Raw genomic sequence first — 13,677 nt, 5'->3', positions numbered from 1 at the left:
AGGACACTTCTTCTTCCTAGAGCTCATCCAGTACCTGGAAGGGTTCCAGCAGATGGACCATATTGGGGACAGAGAGGCCCCTGGCCGCTCGATCTTCACCTTCTCCTCACCGTTCTTGTTGCGGATGCTGATGACCCCGTTCATCATCCCCAGGGCTAGGTACTGCCCGTCATTGGTCCAGCTGTGTGGGTCAGGGCAGAGGAGGGAACACAGGGCGAGAGCCTGGTTTGGAGGCAGCAGCAGCCTACCTTGGTTTCATCCTTTCTGCTTAGCCTTGACATACAATCAGAGGGACAGGCTTAACATCCCACTGGTTTCTAGGGTCTCAGGGAGCACAGAGGGCAGGGGCATCTCTCCAGTGAACCCCCTGCACTTTGTGCAGCCTTCCACTGGTGCCTGGGTCTCCAACCAAGGGTACTCCAGCCAGAGGCAGGTCGACAGACATGGCACACTCCCACGTTGTGCCTACAGGCTGTCAATGTGCAGAGCAGCAAGAGTGGCAGGTGTTTACAGAGTACCTGCCACAAGCTCACACCCTGCTATCAAGTCAGGACTCCAGGCTTCAGTCAGAGATCTGGTCACTTCCTGAGATCACAAAGCCCACTCAGCAACAGCACCTAGACCCTAACCTGGGTCCGGTAGCAGAGCCTACGCTTTCCCCCCAGGCAAGACCAGCACTCCCTTCCCAGAACCCAGTTAGCTTGGCCACTGGCTAAGGCTGCTGACTGCCTGTGAGTCTCCACTTGGTCCTTCCCACCGAAAAGGAAACAAAGGGCCCTGGCTGGGCGCTAACACAGGCCCCCCTGCTGCAAGAGTGCCACGCACAAGTCTGTCTAGAGGGGGAAGGAAGGTGAAGCCAGGCTTGGCATGGCCCTCCACTCACCTGCAACAGGTGATCTTGCTGCTGGACTTGTGCTTGGTGACTGACTTCTGCTCTGGGGACCACAGCCCTGCAGTGTACAGGAACAGCAGAGAGACAGGGTAGATGATACCAGCAACACTAAGGAAGAAGCCAGTGGAGCACATAGTAACTCAGAGATCACCAGGGCATGAGCCAAGTGAGGAAGCCAGCCTCAAGGGGACATACGATGATTCCCTTCATGTGACCTCCACGAATGATAGTTACCCAGGCAGGGAACAGATTCCTGGGACCATAGGAGGGATGACAGGAGGGGTCTGTGTAGTGGTGGCACAGCTCTGGGGTGCAGTGGTGGTGATCTACATGCATGATTCCATGACACACATACTCATGTGTCAGTCCCTGTTTCCTGCTTTTGGTATGTACATGAGATGGAACCCAGCACACGGGGTGGAACACGCCTATGATTCCAGCACTCTGGGAGGCTGAGACAGGAGGATCTGGGGATGTGGCTCAGTACAGACTCCTTAGGTTCAATCCCTGGTACTCACAAAAAGAGAAAGATGCAACCACTTGGGGAAACTGTTTGAGGAAAACACAAGATTTCCTATACTATCTTTGCAACTCCCCGGGAATCTATAATTATTCCAAGAGAAAAACGGTCAGTGAAACCGTGGCCAACTTGTTTAGGATTTGAGTCCCAAAGAAATGACAACTTTGCCATCATGACTGGGACACTAAAGCCAGAGTTCTTTTGGTACTTAGTAATGAATGACACTTTCTGAGGATCTAATTCCTTTCTCTAGTGCTGCAGTGCGTAACCTATCTGGCTGTACCCTTCCCGTGGCAGTCACCTGCCGCGCCCCCTCCGACCCTGACACCCTGGCCCAGCATCTGCAGTGACACGTCCACAACACATGCAAAATCTCCTTGCCCAGTGGGTAAGCACAAGTGGCCTGGGTGCCTAGTGCACAGGTGTTGCACAGCCAGGTGCAGCATCTGACAAGGTTCCCTCCCCTGGCACATCCACCTGTGTTCAGTGCTGCTCCCTGGCACAGGTCCCAGTGCCTTTGCCTCACCAGCCGCACTGAGTGACCCCAGTCATCCCGCAACCACAGGACACCAACCACAGGGTTGTCACCATCAACCCTGAGCAGGTGCCTGGCTCATCACAGGCTTTCAAAAGCTGTCATCAAATTGCCCAGTGAGCCAGGAGGTGGGTGACACAGGAACCCTCATCTGGTGCTGTCCCCTTGGCCCACAGCCACTCCGCACAGGCACCGGCACTAACTGGGAGTGAATAGCGATAACCCAGAGCCTCCTGCCCAACAGACACCTGCCAGGTAGATGGACACTGGCCCTGTACCGGCACCACGCCAGGCCCCACACATGCCAGGAACACAGCCTCAGCCACTGTACAGCCGATGACACGCTGCACAAAAGTGAGCCCGGCACTTGCCGAGTGCGATGAGAACAAGGGTGGAGACAGCTGACTGTGGATGCCAGGTCGGCCAGCAGACAGCAGCATGTGCCTGTGCCCTCCCACCCTCTTTCCCCTTCCTTCCCCGGGCCCTTCGTGTCATCCCCAGTGTCCTACCAGCCTCACAGTCATGCTGCCTCTTGGCCACTGAGGGAAAAGAAGGGCGTCACCCAGCTCACAACAAACCTACCACATATGAATGGGCTGCGGCATCTCAGCCCGGGGCCTCTGTTATTCCAGGGTGGGACCCTGGATGGACAGGAACCAGAACCTACCAAAGTCACTAGAGGAGCAGGAGGCCAGCTGGTGGGTGATAGGGTTGTAGGAGACGCACTGTATGGAGTCATTGTGCCTGGGAAAAAACAACTGCGGGTCATCACAAGCGGGCACAGGGATCTCATGGGCTGCAGTGAAGATGCTCGGTGAACCAAGGCCTAGGATACACCTCAAGGCCCTCTTCAAGGAGCCAGCGAAGGCCCAGGCAGCTTTGATGGCAACCTCCACCCAAACCTGCCCCCGCCCCGTGCTCCCAGCCAGTTTAGAGGCCACGTGCTCCAGGCCCCTGTGCTGGACACCTCCCCCTGGGGGCTGAGGGGCTAATGGATGCGCCGAGCAAGCACTGTGCTGGGTCTGTCAGTTATTCCTGGAAATCCAGGGTGACAGTCTGATCTGAAATGTCCCTCAAGTGTCACAGGTGTGGACAAAGGAGACTGCACTGGGGGGCGCTGTGCTCATCACTAAGGAGTTCAGTGGCTGACCTGCTGTTAGGAGGTGGGGCTGCTCCAGAGAGGGGTCACTGGGGGTAGCCTGAAAGGGTGGCTCCCCATCCTGGGCTCCTCCTTCTCTCTCTGCTTCTGGTCTGCTCCGCTGTGAGCAACTGTCCTCTGCCTCCTCTGCCTTGTCCCACTGCCTGGGAGCCACCAACCAAGGACTGAAACACTAACAAAATAAAGCTCTCCTCCTTTACACTGTGAGTGCTGGGTGCTGTTTCTCCATGACCAGAAAGTGACTAAGAGCCTAAGACCCAGGGCAGAGGGACACCAGTGCTGCTGGCTGAGGTGAGGGACTCGGCAAACCTGCAGTGAGGACCTGCCCCACCTCACCCCACCCCCGGGAACTGAACTCTTGAGTCCACACTAGAGGGAAAAGCTCTTCCAGGCTTCCTCACTACCGGGCTGTTGAGACAGTGGGGGCTGCCGGGTGGGCAGCCCGAAGTGGCAACTCACGTGTACTTCAGGATGCCTTCCAGTTTTGACGTCCAGATGATGACACTTTTGTCAGCCGATCCAGAAGCAAAGCGCTTGCCTGAAAGTGTTAAAAAAAAAAAGTCTCACATTTATTTTAAGCCAGGCTCTCCTGAGAATATTTCTTAGGAAACTGGTTCTATAAGGCGTAACGAGCTGCGATGCTAACTGATCTTGAGCTCACACGGAGCCGCACCCACCCTCTGCTACCCAAAACTGGCACCGGCATGTGTGCCCTAGCCCTGAGGTCAGGATGCTGGGTCCCAGAACTGTCTGGCACTAAGCACGCGCACACGTCCTATGCCAGGACTGAGTAGTGATTAAAATACACCATCCCACGGCAGCACAACGCACAACCGCTACACCTTGGAAATGGCTTACATCTGTCAACAGATGGACAGATAAAGAAAATGCAGCAGCCACACACAGTGGGGCACTACCCTGCCATAAAGAAGGGCAGCCCAGGATTTAGCTCAGTGGTGCTGCCACCTGACTCGCAGAGGCAAGGTCCCGAGTTCAATCTCCAGTACCAAAAAATTAGATAGTTAATTAATTAATTAAAAAAACAAAAATAAGCTAGGCAAGCTTGAGTCATCTGTAGGGAAACAGATTCACCTTAAGACCATAATGTGAAGTGAAATAAATCAGACACACAAGCTTAAATATCACCTGGCTTCTCTTATATGACAAACATAAAGTATAGCGGGGCGTGGTGGCACACGCCTGTAATCCCAGCACTTGGGAGGCTGAGGCAGGAGGATCACTACAAATTCGAGACCAGCCTGGGCTACATAGTTAGTTCCAGGTCAGTCTCAACTACATAATGAGACCCAGTCTCAACCCCCTCACAAAAAAAAACCCAAACAAAAATAACTCACAAAGTATAAAGAACAATATGAAAGACAACAGGAAGCCGGGCGTGGTGGTTAATCCCACCACTCAGAAAGTTGAGACAGGAGGATCTAGGGAGTTGGCCACATAGTGAGTTCAGGGCCAGTCTGAACTAAGAAGGGAGACCTTGCCTAAAAAAAAAAAAAACAAAGAAACAAAAAAAGATAACAGGAAGTAGGGAGGTAGATCTTTTGTGAAAGCAAAGCGGACCAAGAGGTGGAGGGGCTGGGGAGAAAGGAAAAGAAACAACAAAGGATTTAAAATGTGTTATGTACATGTCCCAACTCCTTTAGGTACCACAAACATGGACTCATAAAAATAAACAAATTAACTACAAAAATAAACTAAAATACACCATTCTTGCTTTCATGGAGTCTAGTGGAAGCAGGCATTGTTAAATTACCCAACACAAAGGCAATGTCTAAAAGTTGTGGGTCCTAGGACAGACAGTAAGTGGGGGACCTTATTTTATTTATTTAAAATTTTAAACTGCCGGGCGTGGTGGCGCAGGCCTGTAATCCCAGCACTTGGGAGGCTGAGGCAGGATTGCTGTGAGTTCGAGACCAGCCTGGGCTACATAGTGAGTTCCAGGTCAGTCTCAACTACATAGTGAGACCCTGCCTCAAAAAAACAAAAAAACAACATCAAAAAAATTTTTTAAACTATGTGTGGTAGCACACACCTATAATCCCAGCTCAGAGAATCACTGCAAGATCAAGGCCAGCCTGGGATACACAGTGAGCTCGAGACCAGATTCAACTATATGCCCTGAGACCATGTCTCACAAAGCCAAAATATAAATAAATAAAATTTTATTTTTGTTTGATGAACAGTAATTGTGTATATAGGTGGAGAACATTAAATAGAATAAATAGAAGCTGCTGTTATCTCAACAACCTATTCCTCTTTGATGTCTTGATACATGCATACACTGTCAAATGTTTGTATCAGGGCAATTAATACATCTATTATCTCAGATACTTTTTTCTGTATTGGGAATATTTAAAATACAGTATTTTAGCTGCGCAAAGTGGCCCATGCCTATAATCCCTGCTCCTTAGGAAGCTGAGGCAGGAGGTATGGCAAGCTTGAGCCCAGCCTGGGCAATTTAGCAAGACACTATCTTAGAGCAAAATTTAAAAAAAAAAAAAGAGCTGGGTGTTGCGAGCCATTCTGAGGCCTTAGTGATCCCATGATGCTGTAGTGCTCCAAGGCAAGATGACATCAGCATAAAATCCTCATGAACTCAGGATTATCGACACCCTCTAAGACATCTGATGTTCCCTATGAACCAACCCATTACACAGTGGCAAGCTCAGAGTGTCTGTCTTCGCCGCTCTGAGGCACTGACTGCCGGCCCCAATATACCTGAAGTTACACAAGTCTCGATGACCTTTTTTTTTTTTTATATATATATCTTATTGAGTTTATTGGTACTTTTTAAGTATATAATACAGTTACATTCATCATTGGGATCTTGTACCTTTACATGACAGATCTTGGTTCTCATTTTTTCCCCATACCCCTGCCCTCCCTTCACCCCCTCCACCCTCCTCTCTTTGCAAAGACTTTGTTTCCATTTTTTCCTTTTCTCATATTTTTTCTTGTCCCTTATTTCCTTTCCCCTACCCTTCCCACTTCCCCTACACCTTTAGCCCTTTTCTTCCTATTTCACATTATCAGTTATACAATTTGGATCTTATTTATACTTTTAGTTTTTCACACCAGAGAAACTATTCGGTATTTACACATCTGTCTTATTAATTTCACTTAAGAGTATGGCCTCAATATGCATCCATTTTCCTTTGAATGACTCTAGTTTCTCATTCTTTATGGCTGAGTAGTACTCCATTTTATAGAAAAACCACAGTGCTTGCTTCAGCAACACATATACTAAAATTATAGAAAAAACACATCTTCTTTATCCACTCTCCAACTGATGGGCAAATGGGCTGTTTCCAAGTTTTAGCTATTACAATCTGTGCCGCTATAAACATGGGTGTGCATGTATCACTGTAGTATGATTGTAATTCTTTTGGAAAGATACCCAGCAGAGGGATGGCTGGGTTAAATGGAACCTCTAACCCTGGTTCTTTGAGATATCTCCATATTGATTTCCACAGTGGTTGCACCATCTGCACTCCCACCAACAATGGAGAAGGGTTCCTTTCTCCCCACAACCCTGTCAACATTTGTTATTGGTTGATTTCTTTGCAGCAGTCATTCTTTGTGGGGTGAAGTGGAATCTCAGTGTTGTTTACATTGGCATCTCTCGAATGACCAGTGATGTGGAACATTTTTTCATATATTTATTTTCTGCTTTTACTTCTTTGTCTGAGAAATGTCTGTTCATTTCAGATGCCCATTTTTGAATATTTAGGGGGCCTGATTTTTTTTAGTTCTTTATATATTCTAGATAGTAGTCCTTTGTCTGAGAAGCTGGTAAACATTTTTTCCCATTTTGCAGGTTGTCTCTTAGCTCTGTTGGTGGTTTCTTTTGCAATGTAGAAGCTTTTTAATATGATGAGATCCCAGTTGTTGATTCTTTTTACTAGTTCCTGTGCTACTGAGGATTTGCTCATAGTCTTTTCCTATGCCAATGTCTTCGAGGGTTGTGCTTATCTTCTAGCAAGTTTAGTGTTTCTTTTTTAATATTTAGATCTTTAATCCACTTGGATTTTAGTTTAGTGCATGGCAAAAGATAAGGGTTTAGTTTTAATCTTTGGCGGGTTGAAATCCAGTTTTTCCAACACCATTTATTAAAGAGGCTATCTTTCCTCCACTGAGGCTGGTTGGCTCTTTTGTCAAAGATGAGGTAGCTGAGTACATCTGGATTTATCTTCCAGTCTATTCCACTGATCCTCAGGCCTGTTTCTTTGCCAGTACCACGCTGTTTTTATCACAGTGGCTTTGTAGTAGTTTCAAGTTGGGGATTGCGATACTCCCTGTCCTGTCATGTCTCTCTTGCCTAGAATGGCTTTTGCTATTCTAGGTCTCTTCTGGGTCCAAATGAATTTTTGGATTATTTTCTCTAGTTCTGTGAGATACACCACTGAAATTTCAATTGGGATTGCACTGAGTCTGTATAGCAGCTTTGGTAGTATGGTCATTTTCACCATGTTGATTCTTCCTACCCAGGAGCAGGGAACATCTTTCCATTTTCTTATATCCTCTTTGATCTCTTTTTTTCAGAGTGCTGTAGTTTTCAGTGTAGAGGTCTTTCGGTTTCTTCATTAGATTGGTTCCTAGATACTGCATTTTTAATAGCCTTTCTTTAGCCCTCGTAGCCCCACTTTCTAGGCAGTCGAAGGATTGATCAGCCTCTGACAGCTGGGGGTGGACTCAGTGGCAGAGTGCATGTCTAGCATGCTCAGGGGCCTAGTCCAATCTCCAGTATCCCATACTTATTTTTTCTTTTAGAAATTTTGAAATATATATTAACTATGGTCACCATGCTACGCATGGATCTTAAGAACCTATTCCTCCCATCCAGTTGAAACTTCCTACTCATTTTGTTTATTTGGGTTTTGTTTCTTATTTGGTTTTTTGGATGATTTTGTTTGTTTTTCCTGAAACGTTGTGCTCTTGGGTCAACATCTCCTGGGGGACCTGACTTAGATGAAAGCCTTCATAGAGGCCAAAAGGCTGAGAGAGCTTCACCAGGTGCAAGGAGGAAAGGCATCCACTAAGACTGAGTGGACATACAAAGGCCCTGTAGCAGGACAGGCTGGCACATCTAGGGGCGGGGCAGCAGCTGGCACTGCATGCTGAGGGCAAGGGCTGTACTGGCTATGACAGGACCTTTGGGCCCAAGGGGCCACAGTGGAGACCTTCCTGTGTCCAAAGACATGGGGTGCCATAGAAAGGTTCCAAGGAGACAGGCCACTGTTTACACTGCGAGGCTTTGTAAAGAGACGGACCAAAGCATGAGGCAGTAGGAAACAGAAAGGACTTATTGCTGTGTTGCCCCCAGGTCACAAGCACAGAGCACAGGGTCAGGGGCCAGGGAGGCGGCCAGCTGGACTCCACACACCTTTCACAGCATTCTCACTGCTCTGAGGGCAGGGGAGGTGACCATGAGCATCACTGCCCTTGGTGGGACACCCAAGTTGCCTTTCCTGGTGGCTGCAATGGCAGAGTTAGGGGGAGCCCTGAGACTCCTCTGTGAACAGGAAAGCAACAGAGCTACTCTCACTGACCACCACTCCTGCTCCTCCTCTCTTGAGCACAGCGGCAATGAGTCAGGCCCTGGCCAATGGATGGCACTGGCCAGCTGCACCGGTGACATGACCAGTGGCAGGCCACTCTGGGCTCTTGTTTCCTTGTGTGGAGAATGGATACAGCACCAGCACTCACTTCCTCACTGATGTGAAGACTGAATGCACACAGGTACACACACATACACATACAAAGTACTTGGATCAACGCCTGGAATAGAATCCATGCTAAACAGAAAGAGCTGTTCTCCCTACCATTCCTTCATGTTGTTTTATATTGTTTTCCTTGAATAAAGACACTATGTCTCGAATACTTTGTATCACAGTTGCTCATTAGCTGCTCATTAATTAAGTTTACAGGAGACCCGCAAAACAAGCAGGCTTAAAGAGCAAAACTGTACTTTAGTACATCTCGATTTTAAGGATAATGTTAAGGGGAAATAGTCTAGAGAAATTAAACTTATCAGGGAGGGGACATAGAAAGAAGAAGCAATAGTCCCTGTACCTTCTCCCCGTGAGGAATGTGACCATTATGTACTGCAAACATATGCAGATCAAAACAAAAACTAAGAATAGACAAATGGCCTGGAAAGGCAGCATAACATGTGAGAAAGATCAAAGGCATCATCCCCTCTTCCTCTCCCAAGGTAACCTGTAACTGCCCAAGCCTACTTCCCCATCTGCCAGAGGAAGCCAGAGTCCCCTTGTGGCCTGCTTGGAGGGCATGTGTGGCAGGGTCACTGCTATGGTGACACTCTGACACCCTCCAGGACCTTAACAGTGCTGCAGGCCAGAGGTCAACAGCCCTCTGAGCCCATGGGCCCTGCCAGGGGCCTCCAGGATGAAACAGGTCAGTTCAGTGCTAAGGTGCCTCCCACGGGTCTCCCTCAACCGGAAGTCAAACACTCACTGTGTAAACCACCTCAGCCACACACTCTCTAAGAAGCAAGTGAGGGCCGGGGATTTAGCTCAGTGGTTCTGCTGCCTGCCTCGCAAGCACAAGGACCTGAGTTCGATCCCCAGTACCAAAAAAAAAAAAAAAAACAAGAAGCAAGTGATCAGCCTTATAGCCAACCTACTGTATGACCCAAGCCACCTGCCTTCCTTCTCTAAGGGGCTGTAGGCCAAAGGGAACAGACTGGGTTACCTCCAGCTGAGGTGGCTGCAATGCACACAGAAAACAATGCCTACACCCACTGTGTGTGTGTGTGTGTGTGTGTGTGTGTGTGTGTGTTGCTACAGAAGAGCCTGTAGCTTTGATTTGATAATCAGAGCTCCACCATCCAGAGGAAGTCTGGGTCTGGTGATCTCCAAGGTGGGTCTGCCTATAGCACTTTGCCTCTGCAACTTGTGGCCATTACTAGCCCTGCATCCATCGCATACAGGAAGCAGAGACTGAATTTACTGACCAGCTCAGATACAGAGCTTCCGGTGCTGAGCTGGGGCTGGAAATGTCATTCCATAGCCCACGTTCTTCCCCTTGGCCCTCTGCTGGGGGGCAGGCATCTATCTGTAGCTCAGTTCTGTGCATCCACTCTCTAGCCATTGCCCCCTCCTGTCCAACCCACCTGGTGCCAGTTGCAGGAATCCCCCACTCCACGCCTCCACCCCACAGACCCCTCCTCCTCACCTCTCCTCAGATCTGCAGGTCAAACTGCACTCCTGATCCCCACCGCAGCCCTTCCCACCACAGGGGAGACCATGCCCGCTTAAGTGTGACCAGGCCAGAAATGCTGTGTCGACCCTGCCTGCTCTCCCTCACACCTGCTGCTCCATCAGAGATAACCCTGGGCTCCCCATCAAGAGTCCCCCACCCCGAGCCCTGAATCCCATTACCCTCACCCCTCCAGGCCCCACATGTACCCCCGCTGGGTGGCAGAGTCAGATCGACCTCTCCTCTGCTCAGAGCCTCTCAGTGTGTCCTGTTTTCAGGGAGAATCGTGCGCATTCTTCCACAGCTTCCAGGATCTGCTCCTCACCCCCGCTGCCCATCTCCCCGGCCCTGGCCCTCTCCACCATCCTTTGTGCAGCTTGAGCACCCACTCCCATGAGGGCTTCCATCACAGTGCTACCCTCTGCACTGAGCTCTCCTTCTCCAGTGCCTGCCACCTCAGGCCTCCAAGCCTTTGCTCAACCTGTCCCCCTCCCAAGATGCCCACCACCTGTACCCTGCTCAAGATGGCGCACAGGCCCTGCCCTCATCCCCATGCTCTGCCCACCTGCTCCTCTTCCATGGCACTCAGCATTTCTGGGCCATCCACTGCCCTCACCTGCAAGCTGGATTTTATAACCATGAAACGGTGGCTAAAAGAAACTGTGCAGCCACGAGTTCCCAGATGATGAGGTCATCTCAGAGCTTGGAGCCCGAACAGCTGCTTACCATCCTTTGCATAGGCCACGCAGTACACTGTGTCTTTGTGTCCCTTGAGGGGCTGAAGCAAGGTGCCATCGGAGGTGTCATAAACCTGCCAAACAAGGGACAGCAGCGCACATCATCTTGGTGGTATCTGTTACCCACAATCCCTGCAGGTGGCTACCGTGACTTTTGCTTTTTTGACAAAACATTCGTCAATATGCTAAATCTGCATATAAAAACCACACTGTGGGCCCGGGGATTTAGCTCAGTGGTTCTGCCGCCTGCCTCACCAGTGCAAGGACCCAAGTTTGATCCCCAGTATCAAAAAAAACAAAAAAACAAACCACACACACTGCAGTTTTAGTAGAACTAAAATTGAGTGTTGGTATCTAAGACATGGAGGCCCTAATCCTGTGCTGTGTGACCAGGAACATACAACTGATCATCGAGAAAAAAGATTTGCTTAGTCACTCCATCGATAAATGCCCAATCATGGCAGGCTGCCCTAAATAAAATCAACACATGTAAAGAGATAGTGGAGGGTGTGGCACATGCCTCTAATCCAGCTATTTAACAGGCTGAGGCAAGAGGATCACAGGCTCAAGGCCAGCCTGGGCAATTTAGGAAAAGCTTGTCTCAAAATACCATTTTTAAAAAAGGGCTGTGGATGTAGTTCAGTGGGAAATCACTTGTCTAGCGTGCTGGGGGTTTCAATCCTCAGTCCCACACACATAAAAGAAAGGGCCAGTTTAAGTTTACCACATGGTTAATTTTAGAGCTAGCACTGCGCTCTAGCATCAATATCACAGAGATGTTTTAGATTTGCTACCAAGGGTTTGAAAGTCTTTGTCCTGAACCCTGGGCTTTCAAGTAGGAGGAATGTTATAAACTCAGCTGCAAAGTGGATTTAGGGTATTTTATAGCTGTATAACATGTATAAATATGTGGAGATGTAAAAACCACACCATCTGAGAAATCCAGGCAAAAGTTCCTGCAGCCATTAGAATGCAGGAAATGACCTCAGAGGAGAGCTGGGGTTCAGGCTGTTCCCCAGGAGGGAAGGTGTCTGCAGAACAGTTTAACTGCAGTGTGAAGACCACACAGTTCCCACCCGACAAGACCACTCAGTCTGCCTATCTGGAGACAGTGAAGAGGGGGACTGGGTGGAGAAAGGGCAATCCTAGAGGTTTTTAAGTCAAACAGAAAGAGTTCTCTGGAGATCACTTCTGTGCACTGGGATGGGTTCCAGAGGGAGCTCGTGTCTTTTGAAAATATGAAAAATAGGCCAGTATCCATATGGAATTGCTTAGGTGGGCCAAGGCAGAAAGGTTGGGGTCAGGGTATGGGGCTCCTCAAGGACATGTGCCTTCAGTCCAGTTGCCAGCATTTTTCAGGTGGACAAAATACAAACTGACACTTGCCCAGTTTCAAAGACATTTTGATTAATTGTCTTCAACTCTTTCATGGTGTCACAAAGCAAAGAGGGAAAGATGAATGACTCCAAAGAAGGCATTGTTCACAAGTTCCCAGATGACAGACAATTTACTTACCTATTTTAAATAGCCCATTTCCTTCCCTATTAAAAAGTAATGACTGGTTTTTCCGCCCTTGCCTTTTTTATCTCCAAAAAGGGGAGGGGGGTCAAATTTCAGAGTACTTACAAGAGGGAGAAGGAAAAAAAAGCACTTAAAAAGGAAACTCAGACAAAATCCTACCAGTAATCTGTTTCCTGCAGCCAGAATCAGTTGAGTTCCATCGGGTTTAAATGCAAGGTCATAGATACTAAACAGGAGACAAGACAAAAAGACAATTAGGAGCCGACATGATGAGGTCTGCTAATGCACAGGAAAGCAAACTGCTCCATTAGGAAACGCCAAGTGTACACTGAGCTGAGAACTGAACTAGGTGGCAGATTCCATTCACCCACCACACCCGGCAGCCCATTCCATCAGGACTGTGGGGTGCTTGACTCTGCCCTGGTTTCCTCCTGTCCAGGAGCCAGATGCCAGAAGTGGTTCAAAGGTCAACAGTTGAGGGCACTGACTCTTCCAGGAAGACAGTGAAGACGGGACACCCTGAGCGGGACTGGACAGGCTAAGCACACTCACACTGGTATTGCTGACCACCGCAGGGTGCCAGGCACCAACAGATGTAAGCCAGGCAGGGAAGGTACAACCTAGTTGCCTTCCCCAGGATGAAGCCCCAAGTCTAAGGCACGCGCTTGTTTGTATCCCTGGGTTTGGGATGTGTCTTATAACTGACGGTAGGTCAGTTTAGCATTGTTTGCTTTTTTATTGAAATTCACAATAGCACTGTTTTATAATCAAGGGCCTCTTGGCCTAGGTGATATTCAAATCCTATGAAAACACTACTGGAGCTGCCCTGAAGCGTGCAAGATATTACTGGATCCAAGGGAGGATGGTCAGAGGTGGAGACAGCATGAGAAACAGCACCTTGCAGCAAACTGTGTGAATCAGGTGGCCTCAAGGACAACAGGGTAAGCACAGCTTTTCAGGTAAAGAAAATGGAGCATGCAGAGGGAACACAGGGACAGCAAGGAATACAGAGAACCAAATGGGACTGACACACCAGGGAGACGGACAGATCAGCTGGAGAAACAGGCCCTCGGC

At 48.8% G+C, this 13,677-nt stretch overlaps 1 protein-coding gene across 4 annotated transcripts in view; it reads right to left on the bottom strand.

Annotated features, from left to right (window-relative positions):
* Nucleotides 1-13,677, bottom strand: part of Ift122 (intraflagellar transport 122) — a 59,524-nt gene that overhangs the window by 38,842 nt on the left and 7,005 nt on the right. For all 4 annotated transcript variants that reach the window (XM_010637961.2, XM_010637962.2, XM_010637963.2 and 1 more), the window contains exons 2-7: nt 12,763-12,829; nt 11,072-11,156; nt 3,566-3,644; nt 2,615-2,691; nt 884-950; nt 35-181 (exon numbers count right to left, since the gene is read on the bottom strand). In XM_010637961.2, coding sequence (XP_010636263.1) covers nt 35-181; nt 884-950; nt 2,615-2,691; nt 3,566-3,644; nt 11,072-11,156; nt 12,763-12,829 — 522 coding nt within the window. The remainder of the gene's footprint in view (nt 1-34; nt 182-883; nt 951-2,614; nt 2,692-3,565; nt 3,645-11,071; nt 11,157-12,762; nt 12,830-13,677) is intronic.

The sequence above is a fragment of the Fukomys damarensis genome, unplaced genomic scaffold (assembly GCF_012274545.1).
Source record: "Fukomys damarensis isolate Sample0158 unplaced genomic scaffold, DMR_v1.0_HiC HiC_scaffold_37, whole genome shotgun sequence".
NCBI classification, from domain to species: Eukaryota; Metazoa; Chordata; class Mammalia; order Rodentia; family Bathyergidae; genus Fukomys; species Fukomys damarensis.
This window is presented reverse-complemented; position numbering and strand designations above follow the sequence as displayed.